The sequence below is a fragment of the Telopea speciosissima genome, chromosome 5, assembly GCF_018873765.1.
Source record: "Telopea speciosissima isolate NSW1024214 ecotype Mountain lineage chromosome 5, Tspe_v1, whole genome shotgun sequence".
In the NCBI taxonomy this organism is placed as follows: Eukaryota; Viridiplantae; Streptophyta; class Magnoliopsida; order Proteales; family Proteaceae; genus Telopea; species Telopea speciosissima.
In genome coordinates this window covers 9151033-9173057 of record NC_057920.1, presented here as the reverse complement: position 1 = coordinate 9173057, position 22025 = coordinate 9151033, and the positions used below count along the sequence as shown (strand labels likewise).

Here is a 22025-nt window from a genome sequence, read left to right as displayed (position 1 = left end):
TTTGAGGTATTTGAAGTCTGCTCCAGGAAAGGGAATCCTTCTATCTCCCACGGGTCACCTTAAGATTGAAGCCTATACTGATGCCGATTGGGCTGGTTCTCCTGACAGGAAATCTATCTCTGGTTCTTGTTCCTTTGTTGGTGGGAACCTTGTCACATGGCGTAGCAAGAAGCGAATGTTGTGGCCAGGTCTAGTCTTGAAGCCGAGGTTCGTGCGATGGCCCAAGGAATTTGTGAACTCGTGGCTTAGAGGATTATTACAGGATATCGGTGTTGCTGTCCATCTTCCCATGATGCTTTATTGTGACAATAAAGCAGCCATTAGCATTGCTTCATAACCCCGTCCAGCATGATCGTACTAAACACGTGGAGGTTGACCGGCATTTCATCAAGGAGAAGCTTGAGGCCGGCCTCATTTGTGTTCCTTTTGTGAAGTCTCTCGATCAACTGGCTGATGTGTTCACTAAGGGACTGAGTAGCAAGATGTTTCATCCTATCTTAGTCAAGTTGGGCATGCATGATATATATGCTCCAACTTGAGGGGGAGTGTTAGATATATAGCCAGAATACCGTGGGGGTATTTTGGACCTCTTTTCTTTGTTATTTTATTAGTTTTGTATTATGTGGTTTAGTCCCACATTGCTACCGTACAGATGTTTACTGTTTTATTACTCTTATAAATAAAGAGTGCTTGGGATGAATAGATCATCCAAGCTTTCCCTAATTTTAAATCAGTCCACAGTTGTCTACAAAATCACAGCATTAGTGTTGAATGTTCATAAATTCCATGCTCTTTGTTGCTTTACTTTATCCATGATGAGCTTAGCATGTGTGAATTGCTCGGTGAGATTGAGGTCGGACCAGTGGAGTTCGCCTGTCCGCATTTCATTGAAATGGGTAGAACATCTTAGTATTTTACTCCTTATTCCCTGGGTGGGAGGGAAGAGGAAGTTTGGTTTACCCGAAGAAAGTAAGTTTTCTAACTTTCAGTATGTCGCTAGTGGACAAAAATTATACATTTGTTTCCTTGGTAGGTTTTCCTTTCCTATTGTCTTAGTTTAAAGTAGGGTAACATGATAATGGTTATCAAGAAGGCATCAGCTAGATATTCTTCATGATATCGTTCTTCCAGAATCAATGATGAGTGGTTAGTTGTTGATGCCATCTGCAGCTTCCAAGATGCTGGTTTTTCACTGATCTTGTTGATCCCAAACATTTGAAGAGAAACCTATGTAGTTCTTAATCCACCAAGGTTCATCTTCAACCTAAAGTAGATTGATTCTGTAAGGCATCTAGGTCTATATCTAGGCCCCCTTTTATTTTGATAAAAAGACAATAAGATCTTTGTTAATCTTGAAAATGGTTAGGCATCACTTGTTTGCCCTTGCCTCCAATTGATTTGAAGGCATAAGCAGCAAATTGTGGTCTATATTGGAGAAGCATTATGCCATAATGAAAATCTCCTCTGTTGCAAAACACCACCACCACACCCCATAAAAGAGAAAGAAAATTGAAGATATGATTTGGAACCACCCCACTAACTCTGGCCCATCTTTGTGAGAGCTTATAGCTAAAATAACTAAAAGATCCTGATTACGAAGGAAGTCCTCAGTTTGGATCCTAATTGACCACTTGTCCTTCTTTGATTTCCCTATTTTGGCTAGGAGAAACAAGATGGATGATGTTGTAGGGAGAAGTTGGGAAAGGTAGGATGAGATTGCAAGTGTAACTCACGGTTAATTTCGAGGATTAACCAACCTCCCAATTTAGACTAAGAGTCTTGATGCAATTCAACTCCTTTTGCCTTTTCCAACTAAGTGGACTCTTTCTTGTCTAACGTTTAACTAGGAATTTAAAAGTCTAATTCAAATAACAACCCCACTAAAACAGGAAACCAAGCCACGTATCATCCCTTCCCCCTAAGATTCAGCATTGTCCTCAATGCCAAAATCGAGAATGCTTCTTCACCCATGATCCATTACCACGTCACCATCATCCTCGTCTTCGCAACAAGCCTCAATTCAAAATAGCTTATTGCAACGATGTCCATGGAAGAACTTATTGTTGCAATTATAACACAGACCCTGGGCACGCCGCTCTTGCAATTCGGCTTGGTTAATTTTTTAACCGGAGTTGATGATTTACTGATAGAATCTTCCTTGCTGTTCATAGGCACTGCTTAGGATTCATTGCGAGCTTTTTACAATCTAGCCAAACCGATTGCAGATGATAGTGATGTGAGTTGTTTAACCTGCACATCGGTTCTGATGGATTCTCGTAACCCACTGACGAACCAACTAACCTGTCTAGCTTGTGGAAGAAGCCCAACCTTGGAAAGGAGCCGTTCAAACTAGTTTTGATAATTCCGCATCGATCCATGTATTTTAGTGTTTTTTATCTCATGGATTTAAGATATAAAGTTGGAAAAGGAAAAAGGAGTTGAATTGTATCAAGACTCTTAGTCTTAATTGGGAGGTTGTTTAATCCTTGAAATTAACCTTGAGTTACACTTACAATCTCATCCTACCTTTTCCAACTTCTCCCTGCAACATCATCCATCTTGTTTCTCCTAGCTAAAGTAGGGAAATCAAAGAAGGACAAGTGGTCAACTAGGATCCAAACCGAGGACTTCCTTTGTGATCCTATCAGCTTGGTATTGGAGCTCCTAGGGATGGACTAGCGGGTTGAGCAACTGGAGATTGTCGTGCAGTCTTTTCATCTAGCCAAAAGGAGATGATGAACCAAATGACAGAAATGATCGAGAAGCTGACTGCCCGGATAGACCAACTAGCTACCCAATCCAATCGAGAAGTGAATGAAAATGTAGGCAGCCGAGCTAACAGAGGACGAGGCAATGGTAATGGCAGCTAGCACCATAATGGCTCTTCATCGTCATATGCTCCTAAGCTTGTGAAATTGGATTTCCCACGCTTCAATAGCGGAGATGATCCCACTCTGCAGGGCAGGGCAAATTTTTTCAATTTCAGGGGATCCTTACGGTTGACCGAGTATCTTTGGTGTTTTTTCACCTTGAAGGAGATGCCCAATTATGGTTTTAACTGCTGAAACAAGAATCGCCCACCATAACTTGGGAAGATTTCAAGGAAGGACTTCATGCACGTTTCGGCCCCAACCAATTTTGTGACTTCTTCGGCGAACTCAGTAAATTGCAACAACATGGATCGGTGTGGGATTACCAAAACCAGTTTGAACGGCTCCTTTCCAAGGTTGGGCTTCTTCCATAAGATTGACAGGTTAGTTGATTCGTCAGTGGCCTGTGAGAATCTGTCAAAACCGATATGCAGGCTAAACAACCTACATCACTATCATCTGCAATCGGTTTGACTAGATTGTATGAAGCTCGCAATGAGTCCCAAGCAGTGCCTATGAACAACAAGGAAGATTCTGTCAGCAGATCATCAACTCCAGTTAAAAAAATTGACCAAGTTGAATTGCAAGAGCAGCGTGCCCAAGGTCTGTGTTATAATTGCAACGATAAGTTCTTCCTTGAACATCGTTGCAAAGCTATTTTGAATTGAGGCTTGATGCGAAGACAAGGATGACTGTGACATGGTAATGGATCATTGGTGAAGAAGCACTCTCGATTTTGGCATTGAGGACGATGCCGGATCTTAAGGGGAAGGGATGTTAAGTGGCTTGGTTTCCTATTTTAGTGGGGTTATTATTTGAATTAGACTTTTGAATTCCTAGTTAAACGTTAGAGTTGAAAGAGTCAACTTAGTGGGTTGCTATGGGGTTGTGCCAAGGTACTAAAACTCGGGTCTCGATACCAACTCGGCCCTTGGAAAAACCGTCGAGTCGAGATCTCGCCGAGTTGGTGCATTTTTTTTTTCGACTCGCAGCCTCAACTCGGTGGGTTTTAGACCTAGTTTGGGTCTGAAACTTTGTATTCAGCCTATTTTAGGCCGTTTAAACACAATGACACTATCAGATTTTGCAAAAACAAAGCCCAAATATGAGTTTCAATTCGGACCATAGGTTGGTAGGCGATGACATACTAAAATACCCTACTCTACACATAATTTAGTAATAGAAAGCAAGCAAAACATTCAATTAATAGCTAAACAACTTAAATAAGAATTAGAAATGTTAAAGTGATACATCAAACTATTTAACAGTGTTACAACTATCATCACATAAAATGACTTTGAATCAAGTATTCAGTCCCTGCTAGTGTCACATAGTCTTCCCATGACACAGTGTTGTTGTAATGTTGCATATAGTGCTCCACAGCAAGCATATAAAAGTTTTGTCGAGTTAGGTAAGTAAATACATAGTAGATGGGTCATTTCCATGGGTCAACCCGAGATCTCGCCAAGATATGTCGAGTTCTGTCGAGTTAGGTAAGTAAATACATAGTAGAAGGGTCATTTCCATGGGTCAACCCGAGATCCGAGATCTCGGTGAGATATTGCACTTTTATGTACCGTATGCCATCTTGTCTCGGTTTCTCAAAAAACCAAGAAACTCGCCGAGATCTCACCGAGTCGAGACAAGTTTTAGAACTATGGGTTGTGCATGTGTCTTCATTAGGAGATCTAGACTTTTAGTTTATTGGGTTATACCAAGTCTTTAGGAGATTAGTTTGGAGTAATTTTTGTGAACGTGGGAGTCTCTTACATTTTAGTATTTTTATCTCATGTATTTACAATGTAAAGTTGGAATAGGAAAAAGGAGTTTAATTGCATTAAGACTCTTAGCCATAATTGGGAGGTTGGTAAATCCTCGAAATTAACTGTGAGTTACACTTGCAATCTCATCCTACCTTTCCCAACTTCTCCCTGCAACATCGTCCATCTTGTTTCTCCTAGCAAAAATAGGGAAATCAAAGTAGGACAAGTGGTCAACTAGGATCCAAACTGAGGATTTCCTTCATGATCCTATCAGATACGTTACTTGTAGTTCTGATTATGACTTGGTAACTTGAGCAGGCTAATTATATCTAGAGTTCTGCTTTATTCCTTACTAGTAGAAGTTCAAAAGGTGTGGGGAATTGCACCTTTGAGGCTACCTTGAGGGACAGCTCTAGAAAGAACTTAGTACCATAACTTTGAAGGCTCAAACAGCTCAAGGCTCATGCATATCGCAGTAAATTTCACCTCGCTGGTGCCTTATCTGAAGTTGTTTGCAGTCTTTGAGCACCATCAGACCACTTAAATGTTTCCGTGGTGACAACTAGTTGATCAACTTGACTATCAACGACTCTCTCAACTGCATTAGGGTACAGTCGCTTGACATGTACTAGGTAGGCATTGTAAGTGGACTAGTTGCCCTTTTTTTCTTTTTGTACTTCAGAGTTCAAAGAGGAACCTAGAAATCGTAATGTTTATCAGTTTATCTCCTCAATGGAGCATAAATAAGTCATTTCCTTCAGAAGCCTAAATTGTATGTGGCATTCTACTAGATTTTAAGTATTACTCAGTTATTTATGTTTTAATATAATAGTATTCTATTATTATTCCAGCCCCACCTTCCCCCCCCCCCCCCCCCAAAAAAAAAAAATATATATATATATATATATATATGGTAAGCGAGGAATGCCTTTCTTGTCTTCACTATGAGGACCTAAATATCTGTTGTGTAACAGATTAGTCGGTATCCAATTTTTTTCTGGTGTTTTCTATCCAAAAGCATTACTAGTTACAGCATGTGGTGCAATTTAGAGATCAATTTTGGTTGAGATTGGACAGCTGGGAAAGGTTCAATAGGTGGACATATGATTGAGTTTGGCTTGGGAATCTAACAAATGGCAAACTATGGGTAGAAGTATAGAACTATAACATCATTCCATTACTTATTTGATGACGGAAAAATTCACAAGAGAAATTTAAGAGGGGGGCATTTGATTGAAATGAGCCATGAATTTACACATAATCCAAGGGATGCCTTAACTACAATGGTCAGATTGACCGTGTCAGTCCTCAATGGGGATCAAAGATTACATCCCGGTGACGAATGCCTTCCTTGTCAGCTGGATGAGGAAGCATTTTCACCAATAATGATGATGATGATAATGTCTTTATGAAAGGTGTAGAAGTTGATCCGTATGGATGATAATGTCTTTAGTGGCAGGCATATAAAAAATTTAGATGTGTCATACTCTGGTCATTGTACTAACCATAATTTTTAAAACTGGATCAAACCAGCAGTCAAACTGGAAAAACAGAAGTGCCATATTTTTGGGTTTGCAGTATTCCCGGTTTTTTCTTTGGTTTTGCATCAGAACAGCTGAAAAACTGGAAAAAAAGGGGAACCACAGCCTTTTTCAGTTCAACCTCCTGTCCAGCTTCAAGAACTATGATACTAACTATTAATTGATGCTGTGCAATATGTCATGTTAAAATGTCATTGAGTTTTTTCTATTTCTTTATTAGGCAACTTTATTTAATCGATATTCCAAGTTTTCTTCTAATGATGTACCATTGTGGAGTATGGACTGATGTTTCTGTTTGTAGCCTTTTGTTGGACAGAACAAGGGACTGGATGCTTCATTAACCTTTCCACTTTTTCTTGGCTGCACAGATAATTTTTGAGAACATCCTAAACGGGAAAATCCCTTGGCCTTCTGTTCCAAGTGATATTTCATTTGAGGCCCAAGACTTGATTAACAGGTCAGTTACAACAGCAGTGGTAATTTTTTAGACTTGTGTTTCTGTCCGTGTTTCTAATTATTTGCCTAGCTTGTCCCATAAGGATTTGGGTTTGCCAATGTTGTAACATGATAATAAGTATTGATACGTACACACCATAACAGTCTGACTCACACAGTTCTCACCTTAGGAGACAATGCTGATATGATAAATTAGTTGCCCCAAAGGAATCTAGTCACAAAATTAGTTCCATAATAGAAAATAATTACCTAAGCGGTCCACTGGTCCCACCATTTTGAGCCACGTGGATAGGTAATATGGTAATTCCAATTGTTGGATAGAGAGGACATGGTCCGGGTTAGCAACATGTTAAATTTCAGAGCCTAATTCAATCAAATACCCTTCCATATATTGGCATGCATCCCCATGTACATCTATGCATGCCTATGGTACTCCAACGGTCCGACCAACACTATGCACTCGCCCATGGTCCTGGATTTTCAAGCTCTATTTTGTCATATGGTAAACTCTGATTGGGCTGAAATTTGACATGTGAGAAAGGGGCCTATGAGTATACCTGTCCACAAAAAACTGGGCCCCATCTGATTTTCAATGTTTAAGACTTTTAAGGCCATTTCAGTAAAGCTTCATAAGTAGATCTTGTAGGAAACCTTTACCCAAGTAATTAATAATATGTATGGTTTGTCTATATTTACATGTTCAGTATGCTTCTTATTACTTTTTACCTATTAATATGTTATTGTACTTGCCATTGATGATTTGAATAAAAAAAATTTGCTGCGGAATAAATTTGAATCTTCTTGACTTGTAGCAACATGCTTTAATGACATGTTATCATTATTTATTGTTTATTTTTGTATTATGCTTAAAAACACTGCTTTGCATGTATAAATGCATATCTTAAGCGTATCCAGCACCTCTTAGCGTCTCTCTGATATGTCTCTGAGATGTTTCTCGTATCCAGCTTCCTGATATGCTGTTTGATACCGACTGTCAGACACTTGATACCTTGTTTGCAAGACTACAGGGAGAGTCCTGTTCAGTAATAAAACAAATTAGAAGAGAAAGGCGGTGGCCAGAAGAAGGGAGAATGTGGTTGGATCATAAATGGACATGAAGATTCAGTGACAGAATGTCACCTTTGGTTGTCATTTGCTTGATATTGTTCACTTCCTGCATATTTTCATTAATATTGGTGTGAAAACTATGATTGATTTGTGAACTTTAAGATAAGGGCTGGGGTGCCAATAGGTTGGGTTTGGGTTGGGCACTTGAGTGTGAGGTTTATGATTTGATACTTCCTAACCTTCATGTATTCATACATTTTTGGGTATTCGATAATGGACACAAATAGAATCAATCCCTGCTTAGGTCCAACATTTTATTGTGAATCACACTTGTATATTGATGGTAGATGATCCTTCGAATCTCCCACACTGCTCCATTAGTTTCTCTTGATTTTGATATACTACAGAATACATCTTCAATATATAGTGTTGTTTATTTTACTGTTTTGAATATTTTATTCTTGCAGGTTTCTTTCTCACAACCCAGACCAGCGCCTAGGAGCAAATGGAGCCCCAGAGGTCATCTTCCACCATCAGTGTATCTTGCATTGGTCACCAACATACTTGTCTCGCCACTGCACCCTGTAGTCTTGAAATAAAATGAATAATATGCTGCAGTTTTCATTCACTGTTTGGACTTTGTTACAGGTAAAAGTGCATCCATTCTTCAAGGGAATCAATTGGGACACCGTTGCCTTACAGAAGGTAGGGATGTGCGCTAGTAATGCTCTTGTACGGTATACTGGTTTTGTGGAAAATCAGAAAATCTTGAATTCAAGCCTTCCAGTGGTAGTTCCCTTTAATCAACTACTAGATCATTGTTGACTGTGACAAATAAATTTGTTATCATTTCAATCTCAGAATGGATCTGAAGTAGGTAGATGTGCCTAGTTTTCTGGCCCAACGGTGATTTCTTTAAGGTAGATCATCATTTTATATAGAAGCAGAAATATGATTAGATCAGCTCAGAAATCTGTCTTTTGATGCTAGATATTCGTAATAATTAGTTGTTATGAGGAAATAATGATGGTCATCATTTGAATTATCATGCAACACAAGTCATGCTATTGAACAGAATGTTGGAAATTAAGAAACCTGACTTATATGGAATGACTGTGAGTGTGTGACATAGATGAGCTACGGTGCATGAATGTGGGTGCAGATGTGCTAATCCGACCTGGAACAAGGTGTCTGACTCAGTGAATCCCAATTCCCAATTAATAATAGGACACTAAAGAAAAAAAGGTTATACAAATTTATATTTTTGTATTTTATAATATTTAATGCATATCACATTGTAAACCATTCTACATATGTGATCAAAGAGGTCAAAGTATTTTATATCTGCTTGTGCAATTTACATTATTATATATTTTTAAGGGTAGTTATTATTGTAGATTGTGTGGCACTCTTAGTAATTTCTTCAAGTCCCTCCCCCTTAAAAAAAAAAAAAACTGTTCTTTAATAAGTGAAAATTACATATTGTAAAGGACAGAAAAGACCTAACTGTCAGTGTGCGCACTTGTTAGATGTGGTTTTGATTCTATTTTCCAATGTCCAGATACCATAAGAAATGAGGATGTTGTGATGAGTGTGAAGACCATATTTTGCAATTCAGCATATAGCAAAAATCCAGAATGTAATCACTTGAGCTGTTTGGCACGTAATCCTGGATCCTGTTTCCAGGATACAAGATTCCCTGATGTAGGATAGTTTTGATGTACAATATGCTATACATGAATCTTAGTCCTTGTGATTGAGAAATTCATTTGGGTGCTATTGAAATCCAAATGGTATTTACCAAAAAAAAAAAAGAAATCCAAATAATATTGCCCTTCTGTCAGTCATATCACTTCCCTATATTGAGTATTTTTTATTTTTTTATTTTTTATTTTTTTTTTGGGGGGTGGGGGGTGGGCGGGGGGAGGCACAATATTTATAATTAATGTAGATTCCTGGGATTGAAATCCCACCTATAGACCAGAACAGGATCTGGATAGGGGTTGAGACCTTATTCTGGACCTGGATCGTTTTCTGTATCTGAATCCTAGGATTTAAATCCAGGATTCTATTCCAAATTCACCCACCTTGGATCCTATGGAATCCTGATCAGGATTACTATCCTGGTTTACAATGCCAACGAGCCTGAGGATTAAGGATTGAGATTAGATTTTGGATCATTCCTGAGCAATACTGATCTGATCCAGGGTGGATCAGTCAATCCACACATTCAATCAGCTAATCCATTACAGATCCGATCGGTCCCATCCAATCCTGATCCCAATCAGGGTCATCAACCTTGAAAACATGACAGGAATAGTTTGGGTATCATTTGATTTCATGGACTGAAGATGTGATACAAATATTTCAGTATGGAATAAATGAACCACAAAAAGTTCATCTAAGAATTATTTACTTTTGATACATTCCTAATTGACAATTTTGGATCAAGTTTTTAAAGGATTCTATCCAATCAAACTATTGAAATATGTACAGTATTAAATGTTCCAAAAGTACCTGAACTTCATATTGGAGCTGTATAATAATGATATGACAAAAGGCTGATTGGACCCAAGTCTAAAAAAATGTATGGGAACTTAGTGGGTACTCTGTATGGAAAGATGAGGGAAGGTCAATTGAGATGATATGGTCATTTGCAACATAGACCAATGACTGTACAAATGGCTGGAGTAACTTGGTCTAAATTGAGGGCTTTGAAACAGAAGGGGAGCATACCTGAAAGAACATTGGATGAGGTAGTAAAAACTGAGTTAATGACTCATGCTTTGACAGAAAAGCTTCACCTAGATGGCTAGATAGAGGAAATGTTGGCATAATACTTTTCTTCATTGTATTGCAATCTGTCCAGTTCATCATAACACCCTTAATGTTGCTTGGTTGAGACTTTGCATCTGCATTCCCAAAAGATGCGGAAAATCATATCATCTTCTTAGTGTAGTTGAAGTTAATTATTTGAAAATCATTGGTGTATTTGTATTGAGAGTTCATTATTTCTTACTTATGCATATTCTCTTTCAGTTTGATTCTTCTTTAGAAAGAGGAAGAAAAAAAAGTTTTAAAAAAAATCTCATTTTTCTTGTCACCTGACTTTCATTTTTCGTTTTTTTCCTCAGTCTGTCTTCTTACCAAACCCTGAGGGTGCAGATGACACAAGCTATTTCATGTCAAGGTTTTCTCAAATTTCTAACGGGATACAAGAGGACCAAAACTGCAGTGATTCTGCCTCTAATACAACTGATTCTCACTCAGACACTGGAGTTGAGGTGAGTACATTTAATGTATGAACCAACTTCTTAACATGATTAAACAACATATGAGGATAATCTCTCTTTAATTTAATTGGTGTTGAATTTTTTTCCTGAGGTGGGTTACATAATAGATCACATGATGCAGATCAAATAGTTACAATAAATCCACTTTCCTCCTCACGGGAGGATTTCTCAAGTGAAGAGGGGAAGAATTTAATAAGTTGGTTGTTTGGGTTCAAATTAATGGGCTTTGGGTTTTTTATTTTAATGCTCTGGTTTATAAAACATAATAATAGGTTTAAGTGGTTCACACTAACTTGATGTTACTTTTGTCTGTATTTCTTTTATTTTTCTATAGCCAAAATAGGAATCAGAGATCAGATTAGTCAACTTAAGATTTCTAGTTAGAGTATGATGTCTACTAACTGATATCTGTTAGCTTAATATAGGCCTGGATAATTAGATGTTATGTAATGCAGGCCCCGTTTAAATTTGGGCGAGGTTTTAGTATACGTTTAGGTTGGGCCTTAGTTTTTTGGGTGTTATTATTGTGATGAGTTGAATTATAAAGCCCAAAAGTGGGGGTTTAAGGGGTTTCATGAAAAATATTATTTTTATTGGTGGTCCCATGTTTAGAGTCAAAGCTTATCTTAGCTATACAAGAGTCCTATTGTTAGTTATTTTAGATTAGTAAGAATTTTATTAATTTTAGTGTTCATTTAGAGTAAGAGAGTAATAAGGAGTCCTTATGGGAGTGAATTTAGGAATGTTGAAACTTAAAATTACAAATATGTATCTACCCCCGCCTACAATTTGGAGTTAAATGGATATCTTTTTAAATCGAGTGCCTTGCTGGTTTTACTCTCTTCTCTTAACTTGGTAAATGGTAAGAGACTCCTCTCTCGTCCGCACCTCATGGTTACTCTCTCATTACTTTTTCTCTTCAAATCTCTACGCTCATTATTTTTCTCTTTCTCGATTCCCACGGTAGGAAGTTTTTTCCCTTTCTCTTCTTCTTCTCTTCTATTAACTTATTAATTACAAATCCTATTTTAAGGAGATTTGATCTCTTCCCTCTCACAATATTACCTGTCCTATTCCCCCTCTCTTTCCTTATTTTCACTGCCATCAATCCATCCATCGATATCTTAATCATGATTGGTCATTCCTTAAAGAGTAAATTTGGAATTTCAGATATTAATATCTGTTATTATTCCTCATTAATCTGAACCATTAGATCTAGATTCAGATCTAGCCGTATCAACCATTAGATCAAAATCAACCCGTAAAATCTGCATTCAGATCTGGCCCATATCTAGATGTCAGATCGGAATCTCTTTCATTTCTTTCGTGGGCCAATTACTTGCAGGCTAATCAGGTCTTCCATCAAATCTGATCGACCTGCATCATTATGTTAGGAATTTATGAGAAAACTGGCAACAGTTTTACTGAATTGGTCTCAAGGAACGGATTTACTTGATGGTTCACCTGGTTGTGCCACGTGGAGGGATGATGTGACAATTCCGACTCTTGGATATTTAGGGATCGGAATGGGTTAGCCACATGTTGACTTTCAGACTCAAATTAAATCGTATATCCTCCAATTTGTAGGCCTTTTCCCTCATATTTCAGATGTCCGTTCTTTTCAATCATTTTCATGGGTTCACTTTTTTTTTCCCACTGGATTTTCAAAACTTTATTTTGCCACTGGGCCAATTCCATCTGACTTGAAACTTTGTGTGATCATGGGACCTCGGGCCTTCCTCGGTGGGCCATCCAGGAAGACCACTGCCTTTGAAGTCCAGTTGGTTAAACTAAGTTATATTGTTGCTGCTGTTTATTTATGTGAGTGGCTGTTAAAATTTCCTAATACTTTTGGTCTCTGCGAATCCCTATCCAGGTCAGGTTTTTTTCCAATTGAGTTGGCCTATCTAGCCCCTCAAATCTTTTATGTTTTCGGTCATTTTTTTCCAAATCTTGCAATTTATCAAATCGTAACGGTTTCTTGAATTCATACCTTTTAAGTAATTGTTCTTTTATTCTTGAATTCAGTTCAAGAAACTCAGTCCTTGATCAGATCCCTATCTTCCTTACAAGATTCGATATTTATCAATGAATGCAATCAAACTATATTGTTTTTTGTATCTCAGTCTCTTGTTTATTGGTGTTCTTTCATCTATAATGATTTATCTCATTGTCCATAACCCTACACCTTCCTGCTACTTGGTAAGGTGGGAGAAATCTCTCGCATCCAAATTTCTGAAACCTGGCCCCATTTACCCATTCGTTTTGCCACCTGGTGGTGTGTTGCTGGTTCAACCCATGGGTAACTGCTGGGTTGAATAGTGTTGCATTAATAGTTTGTCATTTGTTCAGACTTTGGTCGAACTCATTACTTCGGTTGCTCTTGATGAATTACTTTTGTTTTAATATGGCCAGCCTAATCATAAACAATTCTCTTGCAATGTTACTTAAATATCTGTTCCAGCAATTCTGAAGTAAATATCAATCTGCTAGATTTGACGATCTTTCTTCTACTTCACAGGCAGATGAATGTGGTGACCTCGCTGAGTTTGAAACATCCCCTCTAAACTTTGCATTGATTAATTTCTCTTTCAAGGTAAGGCTTGTCCATCTCTTCAAAAAGAATGGGAAATCATTAAACAATTTAGTTCAAGAACATTTAATAAAATTTGTGCTCGATGGCACTTATGCTGTCAAAGCTTGGTCTAGTTGATTTTAAAAGGGTGATATTCCAATGATGCTAGATCAATCAATTCAGTCCAAGATATGCATGTCGAAGTTATTAAGATGATTCAGATTTGGGATTTCTGCATATACTGTTGTCAACATTGTCGGTTCAGCTTCTGTCCAACACTCTTACTTGTCTAGATAGATCTTCAGATAATGTGCTTGTGTTGCAGCGTTAATGTAGCTCCAGATTTTCCAGAAGGAAATGGAGCAGGTCAAAGAGCCTTGCCTCACCCTGCTGTTCCTCTATTGGTTAGGGTACTATATGATCCTTATTAGGGTAGGATTGGTGGTATTTATGATACCCTAGGGCCCTGCTATTTCTTTGAAAAATTGTGAGCACCATGCATGTTTGACAGGGTGGGGATTGGGTCAAGAGCACTGTTTTAATAGGGTTGGTATAGTTCACTGAAACACACCCTGTTGTCTTGTACCCAGAAAAAGATAATTTTGATTACTACTGATGAAAATATTGTCTTTGCAGAATTTATCACAATTAGCAACAATTAATTATGATGTGCTCTTACAAAGTGGAAAAGACACGTCAAAGTGCTCATCCCCTGCAAGAGGTCCTAATTGATAGTAAATTGCTTTTGTAGTGCAGAAGTTGTGTCTTTGTATTTCTTCTCTTTTTAGTCATTACTGTATTTTTCCATAGAAACATTAAACAAGGAAGAGGGCATTTTTTGGTTTTTTTTGGGGGGGAGGGGGGGGTGGGTGGGTGGGGTTTGGTGGTAAAAGAAAATAAAAAGAGATCAATAACAAGTGGGAGAAAACATGTCCTGCTTTTCCATTCCTATTAATGAATCAGAAAGCATATGCAATCTTTCATGATCTGACACTCCTCTAAGAACTGCCAATGATTTATTATTTATTGGTAGAGGGATAGGCACACTGCCGCATGCGGTAAGTTAGTGGGCCAGTGGGAATGCAGGACGGGGCATCTGTACAGTAGGGACAGGGAGTCATTTCAAAGGGGAAAGAGATAGACACAGTGGTCTATCTTGCTGTATACCAGCGGTGTGCCCAGTCTTTTACCTTATTGCAAATATTTAAACAGTTGGGAATTATAGTGATTTATACTGGATAATGTTTTTAAGCCGACCTATTTAGTTTGGATAAGGCTGAGTTGTTGTATATTGTATAATATATTTACTTGTGCATATTGGTAATTGAATCCATGTAAGGTGCTTCAATGCCCTTGTCTGATAGGAATTGAGATCTCCACCTAATTTTGTGAGAGTTTGATTTCTATTGAGATATAGGAATTAGTTGCTTTCAGTGAGAATCTAATCTCCCAATTGAAATGCTAATTATCTTGAGTTAACAGCTTATCAAATTCCTGTTACTTTCAACCTAGCCGTGTTATCCATTTCCTGTGCCTGTTTGGGTATGTGGTTTCTTTTTCCTATTCTGTACTTTACTTTTTATTTTTTTATTTTTTTTTGGTGGGGGATGAAAGGTGGCAGGTGGGATTTGAGTCCTCTGTAACTCGACAGGAAATGTAGCGCATCATCCGATGGCCCGCAGTGTTTGGGCACGCAGCCCAACACACAGGTAGGGTGTTGGGCTGCATGTCCAAGCACTGTGGGCCGTTGGATGTGTGCTACACTCTTGGTCACGCTACAAAGGAGCCCAACGTGTGGAGGGTGGGGGATTGTTTAATAACCATCGATAGTTTAGTATAGCTGATAATTGATTGCATCCCATTTATGGATCAATTCAAGGGATATGGTTAAAAACAAAGGGGGTTTTGTTGTAGCAGCACCTTTTGTGATAGTATCATAGCTCAACATTGGCCTCTACCTTCTCTGTGCTGGTGTGCCTTCTCTTGAAGAGGATCATAGTCCACCATTGACTGGTCTAATGTAGCAAACTGCCTCGGCTAAACGATTGGTACGAGTTGACTCGCTGTTGCCTGGATTATCATAATGCAGGTCCAGTTTATGATTTACTTTTATGAGGTAAAAACTAAAAAGAGCAATTTGGCACATTACCATCCAAATATCTGATATCTACAATCTAAGGAAAAAATAAAAAACCATGGAGAAGCTAATAAAAAAAAAAAATTTAAATATTTTGAAAGTGATTTACCATTATGTCATTCCTAAAAGTTGAAATTTTCATGCACATTTTTCAAATACATATCAAATGTTAGGATTTTATGCTGAATTCGGGTGTCTTTCCCCAGCTTCCTCACCTCCCTCCTTCCCCCCCAAAAAAAACCTTTAAAAAACTGTGCATATCGAAACAAAGTGGTTAAAGAAAAAAAAATATATGAATTAAAGGATGCCCTATTGGCCTATTTGATCGCCCACTCCTTCATTAGTTGGAAATTGCACTCTAAGCATCGTTGCAATCCCTCCCCCTGAATTATACTTAATAACAAAGTATGCCCTTTCTTAATTGGTTATTAGTTAGTTATTTGAAATACTAAAAAGTACTCTTACAAGTAGCCAATTGGTTGGTTACTGCCCAAGGTTTCAAGAATAGAGAAGGCGCTCTGCAACTTACTGGCGACAAAAGTTCCCATTTGTTCCTTGTTACTTATCTGTCATGGCCACCGGAGATCCTCTTCCGGTGGTCCAGAATGGAGGTACCCCTCATCCAATGTCGGTTAATGATAGGGTGGAGGGACAGAATGCTCCCACATGGGCTAGTCTCTTCCCGGGTGGACAGATCCGTGCTGGTGCTGAAGATATCCCATATATTGCACCGGAAATTGCCCGTTGCTGTGTGGATGATTTATTGCAAGAAAAAGAGCGTTGGAAAGCGGCTCTGGTTGGGTATGTGTTTGGACTTAAGCCCTCCTTTGCCGCTACGAAACGTTTTGTCAAGGATAAGTGGTCTCATATAGGTGCCGTTGAAGTCTTCTGGTTTGAAAAACAGGGATTTTCATTTTTAATTTTCAAGTCGCTGAATTAAACCACCAAATTCTCGACGAAGGTCCTTGGTCTCTGGGTGCGAGACCTTTAATCCTTCGTCCATGGTCACCGGATATTTCACTCACCAAGAAAGAGGATACTCAATTACCACTGTGGATCAGATTATATGGTCTTAACCTTCAGTTCTGTAATCGTTCACTTAAGAAGAATTGCTAGCGTGCTTGGCAAACCAATGTGCGCTGATCGTCGAATCCTTTGCCAGATTTTGTGTTCTCATCAATGCTGAAGATGGCCTCCCATCTACAATTTCAATTGCCCTTGAAGTGGGAATCGGAAATCAGATCAGATCGAAATCGATGGTCACTGCTGCTCCTGATTTCTAACGATTCAATATGACCCATTCAATGATCAAAACCCTTAAATTGTTGAAATTTCAGATATAAGTGCCTATTCCAGAGGATTTGGAACATTTCTGAGGAAGGAGAATTTTATAATAAGATCTAAAACATTGGAAGTTGGAATGTAGAAGAAGGAAGGGCTGAAAGCGAGTCAATATTTAACTTCTCAGGGAGTAAAAGAAGAGAAGTATTCCGGCGATGATAACTATTCGTCGTATCCCATTATGAATTGGTGATGTCTTCTTCTCTGTTGTCTCTTTCATTCTAACCAATTTGAGGGAGGCATTATTATGAGTAGCGTTGCCTTTGAATCTGGCGAGGCGAGTAAGACACCTGCCTCCAACCTCGTTTTCACCAAAAACTTCTTCTTCTTCTTTGGCAACGTGAAGCCCTCTAGGAATTAATTCTCTGAATCTTCTTGTACTACTACAAGAACTCCTACTTCGTTTTCCATCTTGAAAAACAGAAATTATTAATTTCATCGAATCCCTTATGGTATCATCGTCCATTTTTGTTTATGCAAATAATTCATGGCGAGGCAGCCTTTGTTCTTCTTTGTTGGGATTCTGGCTGTACGACTCCTCTTTTATAACCTCCAAATCCTCTCTCTCTCTCTCTCTCTCTCTCTCGCTATTAATAGACACAACTAAGAGGTGCTTGCAGCCCAAGATGTCAATCGATACGGTTTTGGGATATTGGTAAGGTTTCGGTTCAATACGGTTCATTGCACATATACTCCATATTGATATCGTATCGAATATTGATTTGGTATAGTTATCTTATACCGATATCGTATCGAATCGATCCAATATTATTAGGTACTATATCAAATATTGATTCGGTACAGGTATCTCATATCGATACCATATCGAATTTATTCGGTACAAAGTATAGATAATTCGGTATGAAAATAGTTTTGGTATTCGGTACTTGGTACACATTGACACCCTTAACGCCTTCCAGGGTGTTAAAACCAGGAATCAATGATGGAATCAGTCTCTGCTGATTTTGATTCAAATCGGATCAGAATTGATCGAAAGAATCTTAGACTTTGCCCGAAAGGTAGAAATGAAGGGAATCTTGGTGTGAATATTCCAACACAAAATGATAGAAATCGGGATTGATCCAGACCGATTCTGATACAAATCGACTGATTCACTGAATTTTGAAACACTAGTTGTGCTTGCTCGTCTTGGTGCCTTCAACAGTCAACAACACTCAAGGAGGCTTACCAACCTCCTCAGGCGGAAATCCCATCGATAGCTCACAGGCGCCTATTTGTTGACAAATGTAAAAACAGTTTATCGCAATTCGAATCAAACTGTTTAGGTGCTGGAATCATCAAATTATTTATCGATTTGTTTAAGGCCTGATTTGTTATTGGAGTTTACATGGTGGTTTTTGTTTCAGAAATTATTTGATTTGATTTGTACACTTTATTTTAGTGAAATAGAAATCAGATGGAATAAAAATTCTGAAACAACTAAAGCAACTGTTTCAATTTTGAAATTGGAATTGGAATTGAAATTGATTTCATTCTTGCTCTTTAAATAGCACATGGTTAATTATTTGATGAGCAAATCAATAATGTCATGTTAAAAGGAAAACGTCACCCTTCTTCTTCTCCTAATGATCTCATCACCACCCAACTCCAACGCCGCCACCTCCACCTCCACCTCCACCTCCACCCTTCTATGGTGGCTTTCTTGACATGGTCATGAGGATCATGATCATACAAGCAAGGGATGGTCAACTTTTTATTGCCAACCAAACCATTGTCATTACCATAGTGTCAAGGGTCAGTTTAGTCATTCAAGTAAGTGGACATTCACATTAAAATGGCAGATAAGTACGCTTTTTGGAGAACTCTTTCATTATTGCCAAATGTATGTGGTCACCCTTGTTGCTCTCTTGTTACATAGACAACTACCTAATAGTACTGCAAATGCAGTTAGCAAAGCATGAGACTCAAAACCAGAATTGCATGACTAACAAGAAGAAGTTGTAATGTGGTGATGATGTTGTAGATATATATATATATGTGATTGTAATTAATTACCTATTTAAAGGAAAAAAAGATGAGTATGCAACTTTATACACAAGATTAGTTCTATAAAATGGATTAGCAAATGTTCTCTTGGTGAGTTTTTTTCTTTCTGGTATGATCTTGATGGTGAGTTTTAAAAGCAGAAAACAAGCTTTTTAAAGAAAAATCAAATGCCACCTTGGCATTTACTGCACTTAAAATAAAATTCTACTCTTTTGATTGGTGATAATTACAATTTAATATTGTCTTTTTAGGTGTTTTGAAGTGGAAGACGAGTCAGACAATACCATTGTATAAGGAAAATGGTAAAGTTATAGAAAAGAATGAAAAATAATGAAAAATTCATAATAATTTTTTTGATTGGATCTAGTATCCTATTTTACAATTATTATTAATCAAGGAAAAGAATTCGTGATTAAAAAAAAAAAGAAAAGATATGCTTTGATCAGAAAAAAATCGTAGTCAAAATATTATATTTTTATTATTTCTTTTTCGAATACGGATTTTGTGGGTAAAGAGAAATCAAATGGATCCAATTGAAGTTTTCTGATCAATTGTTGACTTCTTTAGTTAGTTTTAAGTTTTGTTTAAACAAATATTAAAGTCAAATCCCCCCCTCCCCTTAAAAAATCATAAAGTCACATGATTTGACTTTTGAGTTCAGAACACCCACCAAATTAAATAGTGTATTAGATGTAAAATTTTGATCAAATTTTAATTTAATGTCGATCAGCATTGAATCAAACCTAAAAAAGAATTTTTTTTGTAATCATTACCCACATGATTATATTACTAACTCCAAATCATTCTATATTTAGTTATAAAATTTCATTATCCATCTAAATCTCTTGGATTTGAAAAGTAAAATAAAAATTACATCTAAAAGCATCATTACTAAATATGGGAAGAAACTTTAGTAGTTTATACAATCATGTAGATAATGATTACCAAAGTTTCCTTTGTAGGTTTAAAAATTCTCACTTCCTTTTCTTTAATTCCCTTGAAACCAAACGGAGCCTACATGATTGTACCTACGTATTTCTTAGACAAAAGGAACTTCTCTCTAAATCTATATCTCCGGTGTATAATTTTCCCCAACCTCAAACAAAGAAGAACCTATGAAAATTATTATTATTATTATTATTTTGGGGTTGGGGGGGGGGAAGGTGGAGAATCTTGGGGTAAGTATTTTTTTAATCTGAAAAACAATTATATGAAAACATTTGTTAGTTTACATGACAAGATCTATGTTACTATGCTTAGGGGGTTTCAAAGGGTATATTTCCTAGGAAGACACATGCATAAACCAGCTACAGCTTTTGCTTTGAAACTTGAATAGTAGAAGCAATTCTAGGACAATTTGCATTTGTTACAGGTTGCTATGTATGGTAATTAGGTTAGAAGTCTCACTACTCACAAATTAGATTAAGGAGGAAATTAACTATAGTTGTTCAAGTTCAATGCTCTCTAATATTGCCAAGAACACATTGGTTAAAAATATGAAATTTACCAAAAAAAGGAAAATATAAATGTAAAGTCCTATTGGAGAATTCTCCTTGATGAAAATCTTCCAAGTCATAGAATTCTTTTAAGGTCATTAATTTGTAGCTTTTTAGCTTTCTTATGGAATTGAAATACTAACAAGGCAGGATCTTGTTTCTCTAGAACTCTTAATTCATATGGAACCATATGAGGTTACTTGTTAGCAATGGTGATGCTATTTAAGTTAGGGGAAATAGATGGTTACCATCTTCAAAGGGTTTGATATGATTTGAGTCCCTTATTAGGACAATACCAATAAAAAAATGTTCCTTCTAGTTACATACAAGGTATGGATTGAACTTTTCCTGTTTGGGAAGAAGAGATTGAAAGTGTTGAGCATTTGTTATTACCCTCATTCAATAGCAATACAGTTTCTTTCCTCACTAGTTCTCAAAACCTATATTTTTGGGAATTATACTATTGAGATGGGTGGAAGTGGTGATTAGAACCACCAAATGATACATCTTAATCTGAAATTAAAAGTGCCTTTACTAGTATTTGTTGGGCCATTTGAGTTTTAAGAAACAATTTTTTGCTTTTAATGGCAACCAATGGAATCCACAAACTCTCATGTAAAGCTTTGACTATGACCCTCCATTCTCTTCTTAAGGAGGGAAATCCTTTGGAAATTACCATGGTAAGAGGGTCTCTTAGTAGCATGGCATTTGATGCCAAAAAAAGAAGAAAACCTTCCTAGAACTCCATTAAAGGAAAGGAGAGAGAGGAAATGGACATAAGAAGCTGTTGGTTGATTATGCATCCTTGAGTTAGTGCCAACTTAAACTAATTAGGTATTAGAGTTCTAGACGATGTTCCTAAATAAAAGGCTCTTATATAATGATGTAGTTGACGAGTTGTATATGTAGAATGATGGAAAAATGAAAAATCCCACATCGAGTTTTAAAGCCGTGAATCCCACCTATCAAAGTGGACAATATTGTGTCATCCATGAGACTAGATTCATGGCACTTCAATATATAACTAAGATTTATAACTAATGTCCTATCAATTATTATTAGGCAACAGAAATTCTCTCTATAACCTAAGTCAAATAAGGATACAGCTAGTGGGGTCATGGTTAGTAAATTTAGGAATTATTTTCCCAAATCAAATTTTCTGAATTATCTGATTCAAATCCTATTTGGTTCCAAAGGTTTGAGAAAATTACATTAGTTTGGATACTTGTGAATAAATAGGTGTTACAAAAACCTAAATGAAAATTTAATAGAAAAAAGAAAGGCAGACTTTAGGCACATGTTTCTTCAAATGTAAATGATTAATACATGGTTGAGGAATCAGAATCTAATAGGACAATTAGAGTCGTAATTGGCCGAGCCCGATCTTGATTGTGGACAATTCCTGCAACTCTCTTTTGAATTGCCCATGATTCATGTTTGATCTTTATCTTTTGTTATTTTCTATCTTGAGTCTGTAA

General features: G+C 37.3%; 1 protein-coding gene across 1 annotated transcript in view; it reads left to right on the top strand.

Annotated features, from left to right (window-relative positions):
* The window catches only part of LOC122662068 (probable serine/threonine protein kinase IRE4), a 57742-nt gene extending 43374 nt beyond the window's left edge, over window positions 1-14368 (top strand). The window contains exons 13-18 of the mRNA XM_043857629.1: window positions 6543-6631; window positions 8166-8217; window positions 8347-8403; window positions 10833-10982; window positions 13513-13587; window positions 14203-14368. Of these exons, the coding sequence (XP_043713564.1) occupies window positions 6543-6631; window positions 8166-8217; window positions 8347-8403; window positions 10833-10982; window positions 13513-13587; window positions 14203-14298 (519 nt within the window). The 3' untranslated portion in view covers window positions 14299-14368. The remainder of the gene's footprint in view (window positions 1-6542; window positions 6632-8165; window positions 8218-8346; window positions 8404-10832; window positions 10983-13512; window positions 13588-14202) is intronic.
* The last annotated feature ends 7657 nt before the right edge of the window (window positions 14369-22025 follow it).